We start from the raw sequence: 26,500 nt of genomic DNA, 5'->3' as shown, positions 1-26,500 counted from the left end.
CTGAGTGGGTGGATCTTACAAACACAGTGGAGCAAAACGAAGCCAACTGCAGCAGCCAAATACGGTTGATCTTTGCAGAATTCCAGAGCAATAAAACCTACTTAGCAATGACCCACCTGGAGATAGGAGTGACGTCAGCACAAGAGTAATGATGTCATTCTAGACTCCTTTTTGGTTTTCTGGGGGAAGCGGCAGCAATCCAGAAATATTAGGAACTCATTAGCATACAAACAAAGGGGCAATGTTTCTGCTGTAAAGGATGCTCCCCAGGGAGATGAAACTTGTCCTCGCTGAACAGACATTTTTTTGAAACAGTTTCTACACCACTATGGGAGCTGTCCCATGACCAAGATTCAGTATTAACAGGAGAGCTTTTTCAAAGATTCAGCTTCTTAGAAAGGATTTGTTTCTTCTTAGCAGCCGCCCATCTGTTTTAAGACTGAATAAATATGTCGACTTGAGGTTCATTTCTGGAAGTTAGTAAACACTGAGAGATCAGTTTCAAAGTGTATGGCCAACATTTAGCAAATGTTTGAGCTTTTCCTCTCCCAAAAGTAACAATATGACTGAACAGAAAAATAGGAACCAGGTGTGGTGGTTCACATCTTTTATTTCAGCTCATGGGAAGCTGATGCAGGAGGACAGCTGCTAGTTTAAGACCGGCCTAAGCTACAGAGTGAGACGCTGTTACACACACACACACACACACACACACCTCTGTGTGTAATATAAAGCCAGAAATTTAAAAAAAAAAAAACTTCATTTATTTTATTTATATGAGTACACCGTAGCTGTTTTCAGACACTCCAGAAGAGGGCATCAGATCCCATTACAGATGGCTGTGAGCCACCATGTGGTTGCTGGGATTTGAACTCAGGACCTCTGGAAGAGCAGTCAGTGCTCTTAACCGCTGAACCATCTCTCCAGCCCCAGAATTTTTTTTAACTTGTTCCAATACAACATTTTACTTAACAGAAAGGAAATCCATATTGTTGATGTTATCTTTCTTGACAAGACAACCATAATGTGAACATGTTGAACCTTAGTGTGAACGTGTTGAGTAATTTTAAGAAGGATATATTTAAGGCAAGGTATTTTGATACTAGTTTATTTAAAAGGCAAAAGGAAATGTAAGTGTCCAATCATCAACCAGGAAGTGACGATGGCTGCAAACCCACCTTTACGATATGAGCTTCTAAATGGAAAGGTAGCCTAGGAGACTGCGGTGTGGAAACAAGCAATTCCTAAGCACAGTTGGAAGAGGCTCACCCAGCAGAGTCAGACTCAAGCATCATCTGCCCTGGAGAATCAGGACAGAAAGTGATTTGGTTAAGACAGTGCAATGGAGAGCTGGCTCAGCTCTTGTTACTCTTGCAGAGGACCTGGGTTCCATTCCTAGCACAGGAACAGATATGTTGGCACACAGTCATCTAACTCCAACCCCAGAGAATTCAACACCCCAGGGGCACTGCGTTCAAGAACACATAGCCACAGACATACTTACACACAGATACTTACAACTAATAAAAAATAATTTAAAAGAAACTTTTTTTTTTTAAAAAAGATTATATAATTTGAGGCAAACTAGTGAGCAGAATTCTTTTCTCTCCTATGCACAAATCCAACCTCTAAAGTCAGATTCCACACTGCTTGGAGAAAATGTAGGTTTTCTAGTGACCCCAATAAGCATGTTCAAAGATATGAATGGAAGCAAAGAAAATGCAGGATGTCAGGGCACTGGGCATTTGCAAAGTCACCACTCTACTGTGGGTTCCTTACATTGTGATAGGCAAAGATCGGACATGGACCCCAACACCTGGGACATGGACTCCCACCACTGCTCCCTACCCTGGGACTCAAAAACTGAATGTAGATGTTTCAAGAATTTTGTCAATCATGAAAGGTTTCTGAACAGGAAACAACCAAAAATTAATTCAAAATCAGACACAGAATGAATCCATGGTGTTTCTGGAAGAGTTTGCCTATATTATGTCACAAGACATCACCATAGACCTGGTTCTGGATGGCACATGCACTTTGAATCATGTGGCCATACAGGGCTTGCAAATACTGCCAGAGACATAGCTCAGACTGAGGCTACCCAACATCAGGAGTTGCAGTATGTTTCAGCCATATAATGTTTTTTTTTTTCTTTTCTTTTCTTTTCTTTCTTTCTTTTTTTCTTTTTTCTTTTTTTGGTTTTTGGTTTTTTGGATTTGGGTTTTTCAAGACAGGGTTTCTCTGTATAGCCCTGGCTGTCCTGGAACTCACTCTGTAGACCAGGCTGGCCTCGAACTCAGAAATCAGCCTGCCTCTGCCTCCCAGAGTGCTGGGATTACAGTCGTGCACCACCACCCATATAATGTTTTTCTGCTGTTACAGAAACATAATCGTTTAATTACAGGAAACAAAATCTCTACATGTCTCCCTACCATCATGCCTAGGTAATTATAACATATGATATATAATATTACATATATATATTTATAATTATACTTCCTATTATCATGCCTGGATACTGAATTGTTTTACTATGTTGTTTTTTTTTAATTGCTCTTTGAATTTCATTTAGAAAAAAAGGTGTTTGTTGAACTTTGGCTTAGGATTAAGATACAATTTCCAACAATTTTTGAAATGTCCCTGGATTAGTTATTGCTATGTTAAAAGCTAAGTTAACTTAGAAGGCAGGGTTTATTTTGGGCTTACAGTTTCAGGGGAGTAAGAGTCCATCATGGTGGGGCAGCGTGGCAGCAAGCAGAAGCATGTTGGCAGGAGCAGCAGCTGAGAGCTCACACCTCAAATAGCAAACGGGAAGCAGAGAGCATATTGGAAACAACACCAGTATTTTGAAACCTTAAAGCCCACTGTGTTAGTCAGGGTTCTTCAAAGTACAGAACATATGGGATGAATCTATTTATATAAAGGGAATTTGTTGGAATGATTTACAGGCTGCCATCCAATTAACCCAACAGCAGGCAGCTGTGAATGAGAAGTCCGAGAATCTAGTAGTTGCTCAGCCCCATGAGGCCAGGTCTTTCACCTGGCCTTCTGTATAAACTAGAACCCTGAAGAAGTAGGTCCCAAAGATGTGCTGGCAAATAGATGAAGAAGAGCAAACCCTTCCTTCTCCCACTGTCCTTATGTAGGTCTCCAGAAGAAGGTATGGCCCAGGTTAAAGGTACTCTTCAAGATCTGGATTAAAAGCTAGTGTCAATTCAGATTAAGAACATGCGTCATCCCACCTCAAGATCTGAATCAAAAGCTTGTCTTCCAACCTCAAGATCCAGGTTCCAGGTGTGCCCTCCATTTCTGGATTGTAGTTCATTCCAGATATAGTCAAGTTGACAACCAAGAATAGGCATCACAATCCACCCTTTGTCAACTTGACACAAATCATAGTTCATGTCCAAATTAAAACAATAGCCAGGTCATAAATACGCCTAACACTCAGAAATGGAGGGAATATCTGTGATTCAAATCATGAGGCTGGAAGAGACAGGATCATGAGATGATATATGCTTTTGAACCAGATCTTGAGGCATAGTGGCCATGAAAAGTTTAGGTCTAGACAAAATAGTACATGTCTTTAATCCCAGGAAACTAAGGCAAGCAGATCTCTAAATTCAAGGCAATCCTGGGACAGAGAATGTTCCAAGTCCAGGCATGGTGGTACACACCTTTAATCTGGGCCATATCTTCTGGTGGAAGCCTACATATGAACAGTGGAAGAAGGAAGGCTCACCCTTCTTTGCCTTCTTGCATTTACTTTCCCAACTTGCCTTTCGGTCCTGGTGTTTCATCACAGCGATAGAAACCTTGACTAACCCACCAGCCCACAGTCACACACCTCCTCCAAGATCACATCTCCTAATTCTCCCCAAGTAGTCCCGCCAACTGGGGACCAAGCATTGGAACGTCTGAGCCTATGGGAACCATTCTCATTCAAACCACCACAGGTCCTAATTGTACTTCAGCTAATTAGACTATGCGGGGAGGAATTCTTAGTCTTGATAATTACAAAAGTCAATACATTGACTAACTCTGAAAAATATATCGTAGGTGCTGTATATCCTGCAGTATCAAATATCCAGCCAAGATTTAGTCTTTATGTAAAATCCAACAAGTACAACATCTCATTAATACGCAAATTTGCTTTCATCTTCAATCTATCTATGGGAAAATTATATGTATACAAAAGATTCGCTTAAGATAGATCTCATTGTGGTGTACTATTGAAAAACATTTGGTAGACCTGAGCACTTCAGATACCTATATACTCAGGCTCACACAAAAGAAATTTGAGTGGTAGAAAATGTTGGAGAAGCCCCACCCAGTAAAGGGTTGAGAAGGAGAGGAGCGCTGTCCACAGCTGTGGTCCTGATGTCGCGATGCCTGCAGATAGGAGCCAATGGCAGAGGCTCCTGGACAGAGTTATGTTCATTTATGAATGGTAACTGCACTTTACAGTGTCGGGAGCAGTCTTCCTCCCTGTTACAACTTTCACTCCTGCTCCTTGTTACTTTTGTTACTCGTGTCATCAACCCAGCACTCTTTTGGGCCGAGGCGCTGTCCTTATTCTCACTATCCCGACAATGCTTTGCTAACTCTGTTCACACTGAGCTTCAAAATCAGAAACCTCAGCAGAATGACCTGGCTTTCTTAATGTGCATTAGAATGTAAACCATGAATTTATACCCTAACAGTAATAAAATAAGGCACTGGAAATGATAGTTCACTCCTAAATCAGCTTCTGAGCTGTAAGCACACTAAAGAGGAGTACAACTTTAATCCCAGCACTCGGGCAGGTCAGCCTAGTCTATAGAGAGAGTTTCAGGACATCCAGGAATACATAGAGAAACACTGTCTCAAACAAACAAACATCCAGAAACAAAAATAACAAAACAAACAAGCGATACATATTTTTTGAAATAGAAAAATAAACATGCAACATACACAATTTGTTTATACAGTGCAGATCTTTCATGAAAACATGCAGGTAAATATCTCACGAAAAGCTCTTGGTATCAGTTATGGCTTGTGTATGTATACTCAGCTCAGGGAGTGGTACTATTAGAAGGTGTGGCCCTTTGGAGTAGGTGTGGCCTTGTTGGAGTAGGTGTATGGGCTTTAAGACCCTCATCCTAGCTGTCTGGAAGTCAGTATTCTGCTAGCAGCCTTCAGATGAAGATGTAGAACTCTCAGCTCCTACTGTACCATGCCTGCCTGGATGCGGCCATGTTCCTGCCTTGATGATACTGGACTGAACCTCTGAGCTTGTAAGCCAGCCCCAATTAAATCTTGTCCTTTATAAGACTTGCCTTGCTCATGGCGTTTGTTCACAGCAGTAAAACCCTAAGACAGTAAGTTCTTTAAATTTATTTAGTAAGCTTATCATGATGGGGGTGGGGTAGGGAGGCGTCATTCCTTACAGGGCTTAGAGTTAGTTGGATGGGCGTAAAGCTGTAATCTTCAAGTTCCAGAAAGAGATGTGGGCCCTTTAAGACAATCGCATTTGCATGTGTTTCCTACCATCTTTCTTACAGTTTTGTTTATGACAGTTAAGGGCTGTAAGACCAAATGTCCTTAATAATGGGGCCTGTTAAATATTCCTGTACAACCAGCCAATGATGAGCTTTAGAGCCTTTAAACAAACAGATAGGGTTGGAGATGTGTCTTGGTGGTAGAATATTTGTGTGCTGTGCCTAAGCCCTGAGTTCTAACCCCAGAATCTCTCTCTCTCTCTCTATCTATCTATCTATCTATCTATCTAACACACACACACACACACACACAATTGTAACCATGTCATGGTTACTGGTGCAGAGAGTGAGACTTACTTTCCACTGTATTTATCCACTTGTGCTGCTTGAGTTTTACCACGCACATAGATTTCTAAAATCACACATGAACTTTAAACTTACACCTTCCTACACAACCACAATCATTTGCTCTTCACCTGTTGGATGACTCCAAAAGTTGATTTAATATGAAATGTGAACTTAAACTTAGAGCAGCATTTATGAAAACTCGATGTCTAACAGGTTAACAAATCCAAGGCCTTTCACTATTGACTACATTTGGCTCAGGTGAGATATTCAGAACCGCCACCCAGAGACACAGGAAGATAGTGGGACTTACATTTAGGTTTCTCTATTGTTACCAAGACTGTAACTCTAACATACTGAAAAACAATATAAATTTTAAGTTTTATTTATTTTACATGTATGAGTATTTGCCTGCATGTAAGATGTATGTACTGTGTATATGTAAGCATGTACTAGTGCTCTCAGAGATCAGAAAAGGGTGTGAGGTCCCCTTGGCCTGGAGCTACAGACATTCATAAGCCACCAATTGGATGCTGGGGACTGAACTCAGGTCCTCTATAAGAACAGCAAGTGTTCCTAAGTGCTCAGTCTTTTCTCCAGACCCCAAATAAAATTTTAAAGTATATAAACTATCTCAATAAATTTATTTTAAAAACATTTTAGGAAATGAAATACACAATGTAAGCTTAATTATGTTAAATGTATAAGAGATAAGCTATACTACTGTAGCCACTAAAACTCTATTATCTAAAAGTTCTCGTTTAAAAAAAGATTCAAATCCAGTTAAGACTAAAAGAAAAAAAATACTCATGCCACTCCCTAGGAGTTTAAAATATAAATGCAAAGCAATTGACCATCACTGACCCAGAGCAGAAGCACAGCTATTTTTTAATCAGAAGTTTCCCTTACTGATGACTTCTGAAGGTAGTCAGGTGCACCCACCAGTGTTTGAGCAACTTCTCTACTGTCGGTGAGTTCACTACTGCCACAGGAGGGCGCTCTTCAGAATCTGTGATTGGGCCACAGCTTACTCCACTTTGCTGTGTCAGTCTGAGGGGGTGAAGCCCAGAAACTTGCATCTTCAAACAACTTCTCTGAGGTTACTGATATCACCAGGTCAGGGAACTGAATTCCAATAGACATCGCTGAGCGTTCTAGCAGCCTCCAAATGGAATCAGAATCCATTAGAGCCCCTTCCCCTTTATGGACTGTATAATCTTTCATATTCATATATCACCTAGATAAATCCTAAGTAAAAAGTAAGTTGCAAGTGATAAGTTTTTGAAGAAGTATCCCAGTCTTGAACATGAAGAACATCTTTGAAAACCCTTAGCATGTAATCTTTGGTCTCTGGACAAGAGAATAAATCTCAGGAGTGATATTTAAATTGAATTTAATTAAATACAAATGCTGCAAATTCCGAGAGATAGCTACCACCACTTAGGACTTCATTTCTCTGGCATATGTATCTGGACCAATTTAGGCACACGACAAAAGTAGTGTGTAAAGCAACTCCAACTCCACCCAGCAGTTCCGTAAGCAGCTAGAATTCAGTCAGGTTCTCCAACTTAGAGATGCCGTTGCCCCGGCACTTGGACAACGTGGGGGCTGCTCCTCCTCTTTCAGTTCACTTGGGCAACTCTGGTGCTGACTCCGTGGAAGCTGAGCATCGTAGCCACCAACTCTGGAAGATCAAAGTCATGCTTCCAGCCCCAGTCCTTTCGGGCATTGCTGTCATCTAGAACCATGGGCCAGCTCTCCGCTGGGGAAAGACATGGGAGTGAACACTGGGTTATCCAGGCTCTGCGTTTGTGAAGGCAGAGAGGGAGCACTGCTCCACTAGTACACACAGGGCCACCCTTTCTGAAGACACTGGGTGAAGGGACTCTGGCCTGGTGAGCATGTCTTCTCTCTACGTTCCTAATGCTAGCCACCAAGACCTATTCCCTTATTTGACCAATTCCTCCTGTTGAGGCTGATTACCAAGGTCCAGCTATCAAAGCTCAGAAGTCCAGCAATTGAAAAACACCTTTGGCTCACCTAATTAAAATTAAACACCTCATCCTAATATGGAGTTTCCCATTTTACCTGTGTGCCCTGTCTGTCTCCTCTTTATCCAGAGGCAGTCCTTTGTCCTCTGGAGCAAACACTCTTCACCTCTCTCCCTTGCTCATTTTCTCTCCTCTTCCTTGTTCCCTTCATCTTCTCCCTTATCCTCTATCTCCTGTCTTTGTCCCTTATCCCTGCTCTCTGTCCTTCTAGGGCAAATAAATCTCCTTTGTGCTGAGAACTTGGTCTTAGGGGTCCTGAGCTGATTCTTTCCCTTTCACTGGGCACCTGCACTGGGGTTTATTAAACTGTGTTATTAAAAACCTCTCAGAGCTTGAAAGGGGGCATTCTTATGTCCAGAAGTGTGTTCCAGACCATAGGTAACGTGAAATGGGGCCGGACTGTTTCCTGACCTGGAACCTTTCTCCCGCGGACCCGTTTCCCACACGGAAGCACCGGCAGATGGACAACCGCAGCTCCTCAGCCTTAAAGCCTCCCCCACTGGACTGGCGTGTGTACTCACGAACCCTATTTTGAGCTTAGAGTGAGTGGGCTGGCGTGCGGGCCCACCTATAGCCTGCCGGAGGGGATCCACACAGTAGGAGATCCGGAAGTCAGGCGCGTGCTTGCGGAGCTCCTGGGCCAGCTCTTCTGGGGTGAAGCTCATGGCGCCGATGTTGTAGGTCCTCATGGACAGGCATTCCGCAGGGGCTTCCATGACTTCCAGGGTGGCCCTGAGGCAGTCACTGATGTACATCATTGGGAGCCTGGTGCTGGCCTCGAGGTTGCACTCAAACGTGCCATTTTTTGCTGCAGCGTGGAAAATCTGGACTGCGTAGTCTAAAAGAGAATCCGGCGTTTTCTCAGCAGGAGGGAGGAGGGTCAGGACTGAGATGCCAGTTCTCCAGTGCTCTTAATACAGAACCTCTTTAGACTGTTAAAAATGTTAAGTTCCCAAGAAAGATCTGAATAGATGGGCTACATGAAGATTTACTGTTATATACTGGTAAATGAGAAAATTTTTAGTTACTGCATTTTGAGGACCAAGGAGAGAAAAACACTCCCTTCTTTCCCATCTCTCTTGAAACTAAGGAGGCCAGTTAGTGGACTATGCAGGGTCGCCCTGAAACAAGAGAAATTAAAGATGGAGGAGACTGGAGATAGCACTTACCAGTTGTTCCTCCTCCAGGCTGGGAATCTGCAGAAATGATTCCAGGATATCTCAGGCACCGGAAATCTAACCCATACCGGTAATAATAGTACTAAGAAAAAGAAAGAACTGGCTAAAGAAACAATAGTAATCCTGTAGATCAAATAAAACAAAAATAGCCTTTTTCCTAAAATGTCATCACATGCAGTTAAACTGTTCCTCGGGGGAATAAACATTTGAGGCCTGGAGGATGGCTCGGTGGATAAAGGCACCTGCCACACAGCCTGGTGACTGAGTTGGATCCTCGGAACCAATGTAAAGGTGGAAAGAGACTCCATAGCTGTCCCCTGACCTCCACACACATGTTGTGGCACATCCCTGTGTGGATATACACAAATAACATGCACAAACACAATTTTTAAAGGAAATAGTATGGGATTTTCAGAATCTCTATGTTTTTCACTGTTGTTTAATAACAGACAATTTTTTATCTTCTAAGAATCACCATCTGGGTGCTACATCCACACTGCAAATGATAGAGCAGCCTGCAGGTGGCGCCCCTGCTCCCTGCCATGAGTACTACAGGCTTGCTTCCCTGCAGGAAGGGCGTTTGATGTCCAGTACCTAAAGGACCGGGCACTGACTACAGTGTACTATAAGGTCAGAGTAAAAGCATGGTTGACATTTTCCACAGTAGAAAGTTTCTGGTCTGGAGAGATGACTCAGTTGGTAGAGTGCTTCTGGGACAAGCATGAAGAACAGAGTTAGATTCTCTAGAACTCACTTAAGAAAGCAAGGCACAGCATGCGGCTATAATGTGAGACAGGATCCCAAAGGCTCAGTGCCTGTAAGCCTAGCCTACTTGTTCCAGGTTCCAGGAAGACACCCTGTCTCAAAATTTAAGGTAGAGAGGAATTGAGAAAGACAACCAACTTCTGGCCTCCACATACAAGTACATACATATATTCTCTCCCTCCCTCCCACCCCCCCTTCTCTCATGCAGAAAGTTTTACATTCCTACCGGTAAACCCCAGCATTGAGAGCCTTACAGAGGAGATTGATAGCAAGCACAAACAGGAGCAGTTTCAAGGCCAGAGTGTCCAAAAGTGCTGTGTGTTACTACCATGGCTATGGACAAGGAACAATCTACAGCAGTGCCTACAAACGGCTAACCACTTGACAAACACACCAGTAAAGTAAGCAAGCATCTCTGGGGTGCAAACATTTCCCTAAAAATGAAGCAGGACGAAAGAATGGGGGCAGTCACACAGAATCATCTGGTCCTGGACACTGAGCAATCTTGCCAAGTAATGCTTACTTCTCCCATGAGCTCCGTGTGGACCTTGGACACCCCATAGATGGTCCTAGGCCTTTGAATACAGAGATCGGGCGCAGGGTTCCGAGGAGAGGTTGGTCCGAAGGCTCCAATTGTGCTGGGCACGAACAATCTCACATTGTACTCGGCTGCAACATCTAGAACGTTGTGCAGTCCTGAAATGAATAGACACTGTGAAAATCTGAAAATAAGACTTCTTACCAAGAGCTGGAAAAACTGGCCAGAGCCAGCTGCTCACCATTTATATTCACATCTCTGGCCAAGGACACATTTGCCTCTCCCACGGCACTCAGCAGGGCACTGTAGTGAAACAGCCAGCTGATACGGTGGTTCACCACAATCTCACGAAGGCTCTTGTAATCCAAGATGTTGGCATAAACAAACGGGCCTGCAATCACAGAGTGACAAAGGCTGAGGAGCAGCGGAGAGCTAAATGGATCCCCGTCTCCTGCCACTGACTCGAGAAAATCTCAACCTTATTTTCCCTCCCCCTCCCTCCCCAGCCTTCCTGGAGGAGAACCTGGTTAGGTAGCCTAGGCTGGATTGGACCTTTGTGGTCCTTCTGGGCTAGCCTTCTGAGCACTGGGTTAGCAGCATGTTCCATCTCCCATGTCTGCTTTCTTGGAATTCGTCATCATCGTTGTTGTTGTTGTTGTTGTTAGTGGTGGTGGTGATGGTGGTGTTGTATGTGTGTGTGTGTGTGTGTGTGTGTGAATCCAGGTGCCCATAGGGGCCAGAAGAAGACGCTGAAGTTATTGGTGGTGAGAGTTTGTGTGCATGTACCTGTGGCGCCTTAAATCTAGTCTTGAATCCTCTAGGCTGGAGTTATGGGTGGTTGAGACCCACCTGATGTGGGTGCTGGGAACCAAACTTGAGTCCTCTGAAAGAGCTCTTAACCACTGAGCCACCTGCCCTTTCCATATTCGTCAAGTTCTTTTCCTCATCAAATAACTGTTAAGTTTTGTTTGTGGGCTCAAGAAAGTCAACCAAAAACTCAAAAGATAGGAATCAGAAATTTTAGTTCAAAGACATTATTTTAAGTAATATCAAATATATTACTCCAAACCTCAGGTTCCACAGAACACTCCTACTCTTTGACATTTGAACAAAGCAGCATTGAAAATACACTATTAAGCCAGGACCATGCCCGGGTCCCTCTCTGTGAGCTTCCCCTTTGACAGTATTTTGAATAGTAAAACATCAAGGACCATATATCTTACCACTATGGAAGACATGAGCAGGGGGCTTCCTTATGTCTGAGAGAATCACATTTTCCTTCCCAAATCGTTTCCTGTAGGGAAAGAAAGCCCACCACCCCCAACAAGTCAGCAACATCAAGGATTCAAGTCTTAGGTAACTGATTGCTTCAAGCAAACACTGCGAATTCTGGGCCTTCCTCCGGTACCATTGTCACATGCCAGTCAGCTTCGCCTCCCTGGGTCCACGCCTCCTTTTCTCCCCACAGCCTGTTCTCTGCATCTGTCCCCTCCCCCGCTCTACTGTCCCCAGTGCTATCTCCACACCCTTGGCACCTCCTCCTCTGCTTGATTCTCTCGCCCACTGTCTTCATCCCCAGCGCATGCCCTTCCAGCTCCTATAAGCACTGGCCCCTGCCCTCTGCTCCCAAACAACTGAAGGGTAAGTGGTTCATTTGATGGCTGTCTCAGTGCTCAAGCCAGGACGAGAGCAAAGAACCGGTGTTGTGCAAAGGAGGCAAACTAAAATGTGTTTTATGCAGCTAGTTAGGTGTGACATCTTAGACAGAAGCAGAAAGAGGCCAGGGGCAAAAGAAAAGATGGCCAGTGTTTACAGAGACAACCGTCCACCCTTAACTTGATTTTAAAACTCTTACCTCAAGAGGTTAGCAAGTCCTACTCCCAGCTGGCCAAGACCTCCTAGGTGAGGAAGAAAACAGGGTGAGACCAGACTGCGGATCTGTCCTGAGCATAATAGTGGACTAAGGCGTCTCCTGTCTGAGTGAGCTGAGGTGAGGGTGGGGGTTGGGCTGATGCAGATCTGCAGATAACTCTCACCAGCAGCGCTACACTACACTAGTATCATTTCTTCCTAATTTGGAGGCTGGAACCAGGGGCTAGGAACACGTTTGGAGGAGGACAACTATAAATTCAGGCAAGATGCTTACATGGCGGGAAGATAGTGCCACGAGGCTCCCTGACAGTTAACACAGGACTAGAACCCAGAGGTCCTACAGATGCCTCCCCAGTGAAGACAGACAATGAAAGAAACCCGCATAGAGCAGGTTAGGAAAGGAGTGAAAATATGGCAGGGGAGGGAGAAATAAAATGTGTCAATCAGAAGGGGGTGGAGGTGGGGGTGGGGTGGCGGCAGCAGCAGCAGCGCAAGCCTTTAATCCCAGCACTTGGGAGGCAGAGGCCAGCCTGGTCTACAGAGTGAGTTCCAGGACAGCCAGGGCTACAGAGAGAAACCCTGCCTCGAAAGAAAAACCAGGAAAAAAAAAAAGTGTCAATCAAATGAGAAGTCGTCTTGGGCTGCTTGTAAGCACTGTCAGTGACAACATGGAGTTGGTATTGGAGAGGGGGTGTGGTGGTGGTGGCGGTGGTGGTGGTGGTGGACAGGCACTCCATGCGAGGAGAAGCTTGTGCAGTGCTTAGATCCTGTTCTGTTTCCAGCACACAACGTGCAGTAACAGTTTGTGATCGTTGTGATGGGTGATTCTGAGCTTAGGTTGGAGAAGGATGTGTTCTAGAACTGGAACCCTTCCTGTCCATTCAGCTTGCTGCCCTGACCATTACGTATAATAGGAAGGGAACCAAGTTCCCGGGCAGCTGCTTGGCCCCTAGGCCTATTCAGCAAACAAGACTTTGTTAGGGAAAGCAAACACAGGTAACAGTTATGAGTAAGATGGAAGCTGTCAGCCAGAACCATTGTGTACGCTCCTCCACTGTAGTTGAGCTGTTCATTCCCGAAGCTGGGAGACCAGGGGTTACACAGGTTCCCTGGTATGCAGACAGAAGGGAGAGAGACTGTAACCAGGTAACAAAGATGGTGAATTTCCAAGATGGCTGGCTCCTTCCTCGCCTTCCTGACCCCAGACAAAAGCCTAGCAGCTTAAAACAAAGACCTTGTGAGCTCTTCTTCCATCAATACGGCCCTGGAAGACGGACTGACTCAACAAACTCAAGACCAGATCAGGACATGGTTACACAACAGTTGTGGGCCAACCAGTCTGCCTTTCTTTCAACTGGCCAACCACAAATTAGGGAAGGAAACTCTAGAGAGTCTTTAAAATGCCCATCCCTCGGGCTAAGAGACTAGAATTTTGGCTTCAAGTCCCCCTCCTGTTCTCCCCTGCTTTGCAGGGAGTCCTTTTCTCTATGTGCCTGATCTATATGTATGTGTCTCCACACCCCTAATGAAAGCCTGTCTTCAGCTGCTGCTCTGTCTGTTAGTTGAGGTTTCTCTGCTGTTACCTGCCGAGCTTGAGAACTTTTCCTATCTTTTAATTCTTTAACTGGAAAAGAAATCTAACCCCATCAAGATCCCTCGATGGTAACAAAACTACAATAATTTGGTTTCAGGACTAAAGTAACTCATTTTTCTGGATTCCTACCCTTCTCATCCTCATAGGTAATTAAGAGACATCTTAACTGTAGGCATGCACTACGGGCTGCTCATCAACTCCACAGCATAGAATCCTTCCCATTCCCTGAAACCTGGAGGAAGACTCCCACTATGCCATTTATGCCTGAACTTTCTTCAGAGACCCTGCTATGCTGTTGTCTCCCTGAGTACAGCGTTAATAATTCTTCTGATAGATCTCTTACCCCAAAAGAACAATCCCTTTGAATCTAAGCCCAGGACTTTTCAAAAAAGGCTGTGCCTGATCAGAAAAAGGCTGCCACCGCAATGAAAAGTACTTTATGATGACATGCCCCACTCAGAGACCCTTTCTGCAGTGTGACCTTTAAATTCAGCTCCAGTGCTCATTATAGCCTGCTCTGACATAGCCCAGCACACTCATTGTCACCGAGAAGCAACTCAGAGAAAGCAAGGCTCATCCCACAAACGAGGGGAAGAGAAAACCAACCTGTGATCAAGACCCGAGGAGGCTCTGCTTCCGAGAATGAGGCAGAGTGGAAGTTGGCTTCTGCTGGGATTCGGTGCTGGGAGGTACCTAGAAACTGCAAAGGCAAGACAAGCTTCCGGCAGCCTGAGGCTTTGCTCTGTGTCCCGCCGACCAGCTGTTTTAGCATCCCAAGGAACAGCATCTGTTCTTCTGATACCCTGGGAGCAAGGAAGGACAGCTTCCATTACTAACTTTACATCCATTTGGCCCCTGGAAACCAGCTACCCCCTGAAATCACACTTATCACCAGTTCAGGAGCAACGCCTTCTTTTGTGATTCAGGAATGCATCAGACTTAACCAATGACTTTCCCATAGGAAGCCAGTCATGCGCCTGCTTTGAGCCAGGCCCAGAGACAAAAGGATAAATATTCCCACAGAGCCTAAGCTGGGAGTATTACAGAACCCAAGTCAGATGCAAATCCGTGGTGGGGGTGGGGTCAATAAAGCCCAACCAACAGGCACCAAACAACAACAAACCCCCAAACCAGAAGAAACCAGTCAACAGATTGTCGAGGGCTTGCAATCTCGACTACAGCTGCTATCAACCTGTGCACACACACCATCTGTAGGGGACAAGCAGGTCCCAGACTAAGTAGCCAAGCACTGACGATCTATGCTAACTCTTCAGATGTTATGTTTGGAATGAAACAGACTAAGAAAGCAGATGGCTAAAAGAAAAAGGCCTGGAAATGTTTGGTAAGCTGTGAACAGCCTTTGTTCGACTCCCACATCTTTTGAAAGGCTCATTTTTGAAAAGCCACTTTCCAAGTGCTTCCAAGACCACAAATATACAAATACTTCCCTCTTCCTCTTCCTCTTCCTCCTCCCTTCACTACCAGATGACAGTGGAACCATTTCTTGTCTCAGGAAGTTAGAGGTTCAAACACATAGGACTTGTGTCCCCATGCTGTGAACTGAAAGTTCCCATGAAGAAAAAAAAAGGAGGTAGGGGCAGGTCAAGCACACCTATGTTACCAACTACATAGATGACTGACCATTTAGAATGGGTAATTGTGGAGAATTGAGACATTTGCATTCACCTGGGATTAACAGTGGTCTCTGAAATTGCCACCTGTTGCCCACCACTATGTCTTGCCTTTTGTCCTTTCAGACTGTATTAACTTAGCAGACCACTAACTCCCACCAATCCTAAACCTAGCACTGTCATCAGGTCACATCTGAAGCATAGCAAAGACGCTTCTCTGCTTCTCTCTAACTCACCTACCTGAGGTTCTCATCCATGGGTTTTAAAAGTGCCTTGATTTAGGACATTTTGTTCTGTAATGACAAAACTGTTTTCCTCCAAATATGAGTGTCTTTGACCGAAGAACACAGGTTGAGGAACCCCTAAATAATGTTTCATGACTGTGGGCAATAAAAGGTTACCATCTTGAGAAAACATTTTAAAACCTTATGAGTCATGGGAGGGGTGATTTTTTTTTTAAGTATGAAAAGTTCAGGTGGTTAGAACTCCAGCATCTGCTGGTGGGGCAGGGGATGCTCTGCAGAGCAGCTGAGGCCCTTCTTCCCAGCTGGCTCATAAGGGAGCCTGGAAGATGGTCCTTCTGTCACAGGCACATCACTGACTTCACGACTCCAGGTTAGCATCAGATAAGAGGCAACCAATGTTGGCCCCAATACACAGAATACAGGGAATATCCTAGTCCCTCCTTGACCACTCTCAGAGGGATGCTGTTGGAAAAATGGTCCCTGCAGCCAAGACCAGGTAAAAACTCAGATCTTTTCAGTCACTTATCAGCAAGTTCAAAAGGAGACAGAGGAAGCCTTTGAACCACCTCCCTACCCGTTACCCCCCTCAAAGACACAAGGAGGTGCCAGATGGGTTCTTAGCCAAAGGCCAAATGTTTACCCTGGCAACGTGGACAACATATACCTGTGCTGGCTCTTGTTAATCCACTACTAGCCAATGTTGGTCTTCCCTGCATGCCACAGGGTAGCAGAACTGCCCTGCTCTGCTGTGATAAGTCTGCTGCCTTGCTCTCCCACTGGAGGATCCATTATGGGATAGCTTTAACGTGGAGACACCAAGTCAGAGCGACAGAAACCTCTTCCCACAGTGCAGTTTTTCCAAGTAAAGACTACTATCTTGCTTCTGCCCAGTTCATCTTAACATAGCCACATACTGCCTAATAAAGCCATCTTGCCCCACAGTAGGCCACACAACGATAATTCCAAAATATGGTGAAGGGATGTAATAATCAACTAGGTGAGTGGTATAATTCCCTACTGATGTGTTTCTTGTCTGTCTCCACTGTTGTGTAAGCATGACGACACTCACAGCAGCAGCCCTCAAGCTTTCCAATTTCAAGATTAGTTTGCACTTTTAAAAAAAAAAGACAGGACTCACTGTGTAGCCCTGGCTGTCCTGGAACTCACTGCGATCTGCCAGCCTCCCAGATGTGTGTACTACCACACCCAGCCCTCTTTATACTCTTAACAGTTGTGGACTGAAAGCCAGCTGTGGTGGCCCATAAATCTTTCATCTCAGCACTCCAGAGGTAGAAGCAAGCAGATCTCTGTCAGGGACAGCCTGGTCTACAAGTGTCAGGACAGCCTGACACAGAGAAACCCTGTTCTGGAAAACAAACAAAAAACTGTGGACTGAAAAATTTACGTGAATAACATCATCTATCTATTTACTGTATTAAACATTGTTAAAGTTATTTTTAATATTTTATTTATTTTATGTATATGAGTGCACTGTCACTGTCCTCAGACACAGCAGAAGAGGGCATCAGATCCCATTACAGATGGTTGTGAGCCACCATGTGGATGCTGGGAATTGAACTCAGGACCCCTGGAAGAGTCTCTTAACCAACCGATGAGCCATCTCTCCAGCCCTGTTATAGTTAGTTAGTGAGATGTTTATTTTTATGAATTCATTTGGTGATATCTGATACTTCTCTAAAGGCCAAAGGTCAGCTAACCTTTAACTTGGGTGTGTGATGACTGTAATTAGAACCAGTGCACCCACATATGTGTACGCACCTGTGCACGGAGGCCAGAGATGGAGGCTGGGTATCTTTCCTCCACCCGTCTCTCCACCTTACATTTTTGAGAAGGAATCTCCCACTGAGCCTGACACTCACCAATCCTGTTAGGCCACCCTGAATGGATTTCAAGGTTCTTCCTGTTCCCCCTGTCCACCGTGCTTCCTTCCCAGATGGAACAGGAAGTACAGAGGATCAGCATCACGCTCGGTGGTTCCTGTAGATCTGAATCAGGTTGTCCCCATGCATGCATGACAATCAATTCACAATAAAGTGGAGCCACCTCTCACCCTTTAATCCTCCTCAAGGGCGGCTGCGAGAGAGATCTGACATGCCATCACTGTACAAGACAATCCATCCGCTCCTGCCTCCCGAGTGCTGGGGTCTGAAGGCATGAACCACTATACCCGTCTCCATCTAATGCTTTTGTATAATCTCTTAGCTCCATTTTTTAGCTCCATGCACTGGACTTTTGGAAAACATTGGTTGGGTGAGTTATGAACTTCTTCCAAGCAAACATTAGTATATTTCCCTCTGCAATGTCAAAGTCACACTGGCAAATGCCACAAAACTCCTAGGCGCTGGGAATGAGCACCTTTACTTGTTCCGAGGCAGCAGAAGAGTCTTTTAGACTCCATCTTCCAAATTCCCAAGTATGAATAACCATGGTGTCAGTCCTTTCAAGCAGAACTAATGTTCTGTCAGCAAGGTGATGGTCTGAGCTGTTGAGGTGGCTCAGCAGTTAAGAGCACTGACTGCTCTTCCAGAGAGGAAGAGGGTTCGATTCCCAGCAACCACATGGTGGTTTACAACAATCTGTAACTTCAGCTCAAGCATCTGAACTCCAGGGCACCAGGATGCATATGATATATGTACATACATACAGGCAAAAGACTCATACACATAAAATAAAATAAATTAAAAGAAAAAAAAGAGTTGATGGTCCAGCTCACACTTCGGTCCTACAAATACTTTACCACAAGGCAGCATCACATTTGATAGTAAGAGGGGAGCTCTATGGGTGCTTCCAGTCACCACCCAGCATCCTGTAAAGACCTGCATTCAGAAGCCAAGGCTTCAGGAAATCAAAGGTTCTTAAGGAAGCAGTAAAAGTGATTATAGGCAAAAATTAATGTTTGTTCAAACCAGCTAGGCAAGTGCTTATCACAGGCCTGGTCCTCCAATTTTGTCTTTTAAAGGCTTATTAATTTATAGTGTGTGTGTGTGTGTGTGTGTGTGTGTGTGTGTGTGTGTGTGTGTGTAAGCATTGACTGGTAGAGACTTGGCCGCACATGCAAAGACTGAGTGCTATGCAGTGTGTTTGCCCTCACAAGTGGATGAATTTGCAGTGGTGGCTGCATCCAGCATGCTGTTCGCGTGCTTATGAATCCATTGCCGGGTCAATCACAGGAATCTTAGTTGGAAACAAGATAGTCCAAGTGTTGTGTTGAGTCGCCTTTTCACATTCTGTGTGGAGCTGCAGTGTGCACGTGTTGGTGATTCAGAGGAATCAGGACCTGCTGATGCTCTTGTAATACTCAAGCCCATGCAACACACTGACAGGGTCACTGTATTCCTGGTGGCCAAACGCTGCCAACAGGGAGTTGGAGAGATAGCTCAGCAGTTAAGACCACTGGGAGTGGAAGTGCTATGATTCCGTCTGGCATCCTTTCCTCTCAACAAGACATTACTCTGCTGCTTCTCAACAGTACGTTTAATAATCTGTCCCGTTTGATGCTTACTTAGCCTGGTAACCCATCCAGCTTGATACTGCAACAGCAGTTTATTCTAGTTTCTAGTCTTAAAAATCTAATAACTCAGGACTTTTGATGAGTTTGACTATCTAGTTAAGATATTCAAGTAACACTTGTCAGAGGACTCTCAGTGGCTTCTCTTGACATTGTGCCCCTGATATCACTGCATTATTTAGAATGGTGGTCTGGCAGGAGATCCACAGGGGAGCAGGAAGCCGAGGGGCACTTTTTCAGTTATGCCCTTTTCTCTGGATAAACTCCCCTTCATGAGTGTAGGAATTGGCTCACATTTGATGCTCAGACTTCCCTGCACTCATGGGCACAGATGGCACTGCCAGCTGTGGGCTGGAAGGTCAAGTTTTCTGTTATCCCCTGACAAGCCAATCATTCATTCTTTAGCCTAAAAATATATGAACGGGGACTGCAGAGATGGCTTAGTGGTTAAGAGCCCTGATTGTTCTTCTGTTGGTCCTGAGTTCAATTCCCAGCAACCTCATGGTAGCTCAAAACCATCCTTAATGGGATCTTCTGGCATGCAGGCATGCATGCAGATAGAGCACTCATATCCATAAAATAAATAAATATTTTAAGAATGTACGAATGGATATCCTTATAGTACAGTAGTATTAGATTTGATGCCTTCCTTTCCATGTTGATGCAGGAAAACCTGAATCCAAAGCCACAGAGATTAAAAACAGGCTTGAAAATGTACAGCAGTGCAAACCATGTTCATCTCTAGAAACACATAGCTATCCCCTAAGCCTAGAGTTTAAAGACTCTAGAAACACAAGACTACTTAAACACACCTCTCATTAGCTACCAGAGGCCAAACTCATTGATCTTCTGAGAAACCCTCGTGCACTGGGGAGAAGAGGATGCAAAGAGCAGCATTCTTCCTCCAGGGGTTTGACCCCGTGGACTCTATGAAAGGTCTGGGGGATCTCCAGGTTTCCCCGGATCATACTCTGAGAACAGCTTTTGCTGGGCCAGAAGGTAAATTTGCAAAGAGCAAACACTGATCCTTGATCCTTCTTTGTTAAAGTCAAATAGTAAGTAGGCAGCGGACTCTCTCCCAAGCACCTTGCAGACTTTAAGTGTAAAGAATGAAACTGAGAGGGAAATGCACTCTTCCCCTCAAGCAACAGGACGATTTCTTCCATCCAGAACGTGAAGAGACCCTCAGGAACACCACTGAGAGGGGGACTGGCACCAGTGACCTGGGTAACAGAGATGGGTCGGTGCTCAGATGAATTTGTGTGTATTTGCACCTGGGTACAAAGGTCTCTCGTAAGCTGCTGTAAGCCCAGGCTTCCTTGAGAAGTGGCTCAGGTGAGAGGAGTTCAGTCAGGGTTAGCCACACTGGCTTCAGGTGTCGGGAGGCAGTGTTTGTGTCCCCAGAGGGCAGTTCCAGCAGCCCTGCCAGCTCGAGAAGCACAGACAGAGGGCAGAAGCCACCAGGACTTCATCTGTACCCTAACCGATGATGTTCTCAGACTAAACCGACTCAGCTTTACCTCTGGGAAATAGGATTCCATCACAACTGTCCTGGGGATAAACAGTTGTCCCTCAGTAGTATTGGAGTTCTTTTGAAATAGTCTTTTCCATGGGGAAAGGCTTCAGTGCTCCATCCACCACAGACCAACCTAAACTTCTAACTGCGATCATTCTTAGTCTCAGAGACCAAATCAAGTTGGGCTTTGAAGTCTCAAGCCCATCACAATAAGCACAGAACAGAAAGTATCCACCTTGCATGACGAGATGAAGAAGGAGGGGTCTAAACACGAGGGAGAATTTCAGCCTTTCAAACAAGAGAAAGCAAAACCAACAAAAACAAGAAATACTGACACATGCTACGGCACAGATGGGCCCGGACCGTGTGGGGCTAAATGAGACAAGGAGACACACACCTGCTGCCACCCTGTAAGCTGGAGTCAACATCCCCAGCAACAAAGTAGGACATCGCCTTGGGGAGAGAGGCGCATCCCACAGATCTACCGCATGACAGTGCACATAGGTCACACTCCCGACTTTTAAAGATTTATTTGTGTATTTTATGAGTGCTTTGTCTGCATGCGTGCCAGCACACCAGAAAAGGGCTTCAGATCCCATTATAGACAGTGGTGAGCTGCCATGTGGATGCTGGGAATTGAATCCAGGGCCTCTGGAAGAGCAGCTAGTGTTCTAAACCTGTGAGCCAGCTCTTCAGCCCCACATTACTGACCTTTAAAAGAAGTACTTAATATAATAATTCTGTGGTTAGCTGCCCATAGCCATGGTCGAACAGAAAGGTAAGGTCTGCACAAATGTGTGCACATGTTCGTGCATACACACACACACACACACATACACACACACACACACACACACACCATGGAGGAACCAGGACACTAGACAAACCCCAATCCTTTCTGTACCCCTTCTCCAAGGGCACAGCCTCCTGCTTCTCAAACCTGCCCTAAGCCCTTATCTTTCTTTGCTGTCTCTACACGAAACTTTCTGCCGTGTTTAATCCTGCAAGGCTGATTTCTGCTGTGAAGGCCCAGAAACCTGTCTAGGAAAGGCCAGCACTGCTTGAGAGGCAGCATCCCAATGCCAGTGTCCTCTCAGTATCAATTGGTACTGTCAGCCTTACCCACCTTCATTCGAACTGGGTTTACACACCTCAATCAAAGGCCTTCCTCAACTAGTAAGGATCAACAGTCAAGGCAGCCATCTTGCCCAAAAAGAAAAAAGATGGGGGTTTAGTAAAGTTCCAGTTTCAAGGGCACCTCCCACTGGGCCCCAGAGCTCTGAGCAGCAATTCCTCCACACTCCTGGGGATCAGGGCCAGGCGGCACACCACCAGGCTCTCACTGAGCCTGGGTAGTCTCTTGTCTCCTTGTTCTCAGAAATCAGACCAAAATGTCACCATATTGAGAGTTGAATATAAGCAGACAACCTAGAAAAGGCGTCTGGCAAAAGTGTCTACGTTAATTTTATTCATGTCACTTAAAAAAATTATATCAGGAAAGACTGGAATTTACTACTGGGCACTGAAAGCAAGGAAGCCTCAGGAGGGAGCTACAAAGTGTCTCAGAGGGAAATTCTACCCACCCATAGTGTCTCACAGGGAAATTCTACCCACCCAAGGGGTCTCCTTTCATCTGCCGAGGTTGGGAAACCACGGGAGGAACCCGGGACAGCCAGCCTCAGCTTGCTCCCAGATGAAAAGGGTGTGGGGCCTCCCAAGCCATCCTTCGGGACGATCACATCCCAGATTACTAGACAAACCAGTTTTCTGGGAGCCGCGTGCCCACTCCTATTCCTGAGAGGTTGAGCACTGACTGCTAAGAGCGGGAAGGAGCGGGCGTCGTCTTCCCACCCTGGGCTGCGCCGGGGCGTCTCCAAAGTTGCGGCGCCCTGCAGTCGCTCCGGGCCCCAACCCAGACAGCAGACTTTGCAGGTCGTCCCACGCCCTGCAAAGATACAATTCCCGGCACAGACGCGACCATCTCCTACACTGACCTGCAGAGGCAGAAGACTGGATGCTGAGAAGGCCACGCGGAGCCGGAGCAGCACGTGCAGAGTCATGAGTTTGGTTCTGCCTTTTATCCTCTCTCTGCTCTGGACCCGCCTCGCCACGGAAGCCTCGCCCCCCACCACCTCACCTCCGCCCCAGGAGGCTTGTGGCAAGCACACACCTACATCTGGAACAGAGCTGACCTTGCAGCAGCTGCACCAGGACGCTGCCACTCCCCTTCTACAATTGACCGGGGTTAGATTTGGGACATGCAAGCCATGGCTGGAAAGATCTGCTGCGGACCCATAGGCACTTAGTTGTTTCTGGTTCCTAGGAGCACTGAGGTAAAATTAAGTGACTTTTAAGGCAAGGACTAAGCAGAACGGGAGCAGTCTGGGAAGGAAGGGCTTAGATATTCTGAGTGGCAGCCTCAAACCAGACACCAGTGTGCACACTCGACCAAAGGGTTCCCATCTGGAGCTGAAAGGGCCCCGGTGCGAGTGTATCTCCTTTGTCAGTCCAATGTTGTAGCTGTCCTGCTCGAGCAAAAATATTTTATGTTTAATCACAGGAGGTGGGGTAGGCGTGAGCCACATTGTGCCTGTGGGGGTTGGTAAACAATTTACCTGGGTTTCAGAGATTAAACCCAGATTGTCAAACATCTTTATCTACTGAACTATCTCTCAAGCCACTACCAGAAAGTTGGACTTGGGGACCTGAAGTGAGTTTCCCAGGAAGGAGTAGAGGGAGACAGGGGGCAGCACCAATGTTAAACATTTCCCAAGGCCGATTGACTTATTAACTGAGTGAGAAGCCAGACTATTACAAGTTGGGAGCCAAAATTATCTCCGGCTATCTTAGTCTCTTGGTAGCCATTTACTGTCCACCCCTCTGTTTGCCCTAACATCCTTGTGACTATTAGGTAAATCCTTGGGGAATGAACAAACAAGACTCCTAGATTCCAACAACCCTGTGCTGGTTAATTTTTTGTCAACAGGACACACACTAGACTTCCTGGGGAAGAAGGCACCTCAACTGAGGAATTGCCTCCATCAGATTAGCCTGTAGGTCAGTCAGTGGGGCTTTTGCTTTGTTATGACTGATGTGGCAGGGCCCAGCCCACTGTGGACACAGGCAGGTAGGCCTGAGCTGTGTGAGAAAGAAGGCCAAGCCAGCCCAGGGGAGCAAGCCAATAAGCAGCACGTTCCACCATGGTCTCGGCTTCAGTTCCTCTCCTGGCTTCCCTTCCTGATGGACTGTTAACAGAGATTCTCAACCTGTGGACTCTTTTGGGGGTGTCAAATATCAGATATCCTAGATATCAGATTATGATTCATAACAGTAGCAAAATTAGTTATGAAGTAGCAACAAAATAATTTTATGGTCGGGGGTCACCATAACACAAGGAACTGTATTGGGTTGCAGCATTAGGAAGGTTGAGAACCACTGAACTATGAGCTGTAAAAATGTAACCGATTGTATTAGTTTGGGTTCTCTAGAGTCACAGAACATATGGGCAGTCTCTATATAGTTAGGGAATTTGTCGATGACTTACAGTCTATAGTCCAACTCTCCAACAATGGTCAGCAGCAGCTGTGGATGGAAGTCCAAGGATCTAGCAGTTGCTCAGTTCCGTGAGGCAAGCAGGCAAGGAAGAGTGAGTCAATCTTCCTTCTTCCAATGTCCTTATATAGATCTCCAGCAGAGGGTGTGGCCCACATTAAAGGCTGTAGGTCTCCAGCAGAGGGTGTGGCCCAGATTAAAGGCTGTAGGTCTCCAGCAGAGGGTGTGGCCCACATTAAAGGCTGTAGGTCTCCAGCAGAGGGTGTGGCCCAGATTAAAGGCTGTAGGTCTCCAGCAGAGGGTGTGGCCCAGATTAAAGGCGTGTGCCTCCACGCCTTTAATCCCTGATAATCTTGAACTCGGAGATCTCCTTGTCTTAATCTTCTGAAATTCATAGTCACTATGCTTCAAGATCTCCATGCCAAGAGCCAGGTCAGAAATCTCAGAGCCTTCAGATTAGGATCATAGGTGAGCCTTCCAGTTCTAGATTGTAGTTCATTCCAGATATAGTCAAGTTGACAACCAGGAATAGCCACTATACTGATCTTTTTTTTTTTCCCAAATAGCTTTTGGTCATGGGGTATATCACAGTAATAGAAGCGACAAGGACAAATCCAAATAAGAATGCTTCAGATAATGAGTGCTATAGTAGCTGCTTCCTGTCTTCACTGCTATGACTGGTCTGATGTTCCCCTCCATGTATTTTAAAATGTCTTAATTTGAGCTGGAGAAATGGCTCAGTGGCTAAGAGCACCAGCTGCTTGCTCTTCCACAGGATCTGTATTGATTCCCAGCACGGACATTGTGGCTGACAACCATTGTAACTCCAGTTCCAGGGGATCCTACACCCTCTTCTAGGCAACTCTTGCTTAACACTACAGAGGTTACTCCATTCTCATCGTGGTGGGGAACGTGGCAGCACACAGGCAGGCCTGGTGCTGGAGGAGTAGTAGGAGCTCTACATCCTGATCCATAAACAGACAAAAGGAGTGGGGTGGGGGAGGGGAGAGGCATGGCCTTTTAAAAACTCACAGCCCACCTGGTGACACACTTCCTGCAATAGAGTCTCCTAATCCTTCTGATCCCTTCAAATAGCATCACACCCTGATGTCTATGAATTTCAGTATGGAAGCCTTTAAGGACCATTCTTTTTTCTTTTCTTTTCTTTCTCTTTTTTATTCATTTTTCATCCGTCACAACCCTCCCTTTTCTCTTCCCAGTTCCATCCTTACAAATCTCTCCCCTGCATTGCTCCCCTTTTCCCCAGAGAAGGAGACTGCCCTTGCATACCACTCCACTCTGGGGCATCTTATCCCAGCAGGTCTAGGCACATCCTCTCCCACTGAGGATCATCTAAGTTGGGGGGGAAGGGGATCCAATGGCAGGAAACAGAGACAGAGACAGCCCTATGGGGGCCATTCTTATCTAAACCACTACATCCTGTCTCAAAACAAACAAACAAACAAACAAACAAACAAACAAGCAAAAACAACAGCCAAGACCAAAAAACTGTATAATGGCCTGCATCTTTATTTCCAGCACTAAGGAGGCAGAAGCTGGGAGATCTCTGAATTCAAGGCCAGCCGGGTCTACAATATGAAGTTGCAGGCTAGTCAGGGCTATACAGTACAGCCCTCTTTCAAAAGAATATGAACAAATTCTCCTCCAGTCATCAGCTGGCTTACTGAAGAGTGCTTCTCTTTCCTGAGTGTTTATACCTAACAGTGTGTTAAAAGATCTAGTTCTGGCCTGTTTCACATCCACACATGCAGTTAAGGGACAATGAGCAGCAACACGTGCACGTTGTACAACAAAAAGGAGTGGGGGTGTAGCAGGGAGGGGGTGGGCTTCCAAGGAACAGGAAATGACATAGTGTGATAGGGGATAAAGGAGAAACAAGAATGGGAAGGATTTTTTGACCTGAAATTCACAGGCTATAGACATTGCACTGAGAAACAGATTTTCTCTTGCCTTTGGATTCAAACTACTAGTCCATTTTCTGTCGCTATAACAAAATTCTGGAGAATAAATATTTTGTTTTTAAGGGAGAGAGAGGCTCATTCAGTCCACTTGAAAGAGTCAAGTGCATGGCCTGGCACCTGCATCCACTTCGGACGGCATTGTGGCTGAAACACAACCCAGAGGAGAAGCAGCCAGGGAATATTTTCATTTTCTTTCTATAATTTATTTCCATATTTTATTTT

General features: G+C 45.5%; 1 protein-coding gene across 1 annotated transcript; it reads right to left on the bottom strand.

The window, feature by feature from the left end:
• Positions 1-7,241: 7,241 nt before the first annotated feature.
• Positions 7,242-22,812, bottom strand: LOC127690938 (L-threonine 3-dehydrogenase, mitochondrial). The gene is made up of 9 exons (XM_052190508.1): positions 22,739-22,812; positions 14,430-14,626; positions 12,213-12,255; positions 11,581-11,651; positions 10,599-10,748; positions 10,343-10,515; positions 9,046-9,136; positions 8,445-8,714; positions 7,242-7,587 (listed from the first exon to the last, which is right to left on the bottom strand). The coding sequence occupies exons 2-9, from the start codon at positions 14,608-14,610 to the stop codon at positions 7,448-7,450; spliced, it is 1,119 nt and encodes a 372-aa protein (XP_052046468.1). The 5' UTR covers positions 14,611-14,626; positions 22,739-22,812; the 3' UTR covers positions 7,242-7,447.
• Between the last annotated feature and the right edge of the window lie 3,688 nt (positions 22,813-26,500).

Source organism: Apodemus sylvaticus, chromosome 8 (genome assembly GCF_947179515.1).
Source record: "Apodemus sylvaticus chromosome 8, mApoSyl1.1, whole genome shotgun sequence".
Lineage (NCBI taxonomy): Eukaryota > Metazoa > Chordata > Mammalia > Rodentia > Muridae > Apodemus > Apodemus sylvaticus.
The sequence above is the reverse complement of the archived record's forward strand: the minus strand, read 5'-3'. Positions and strand labels throughout refer to the sequence as shown.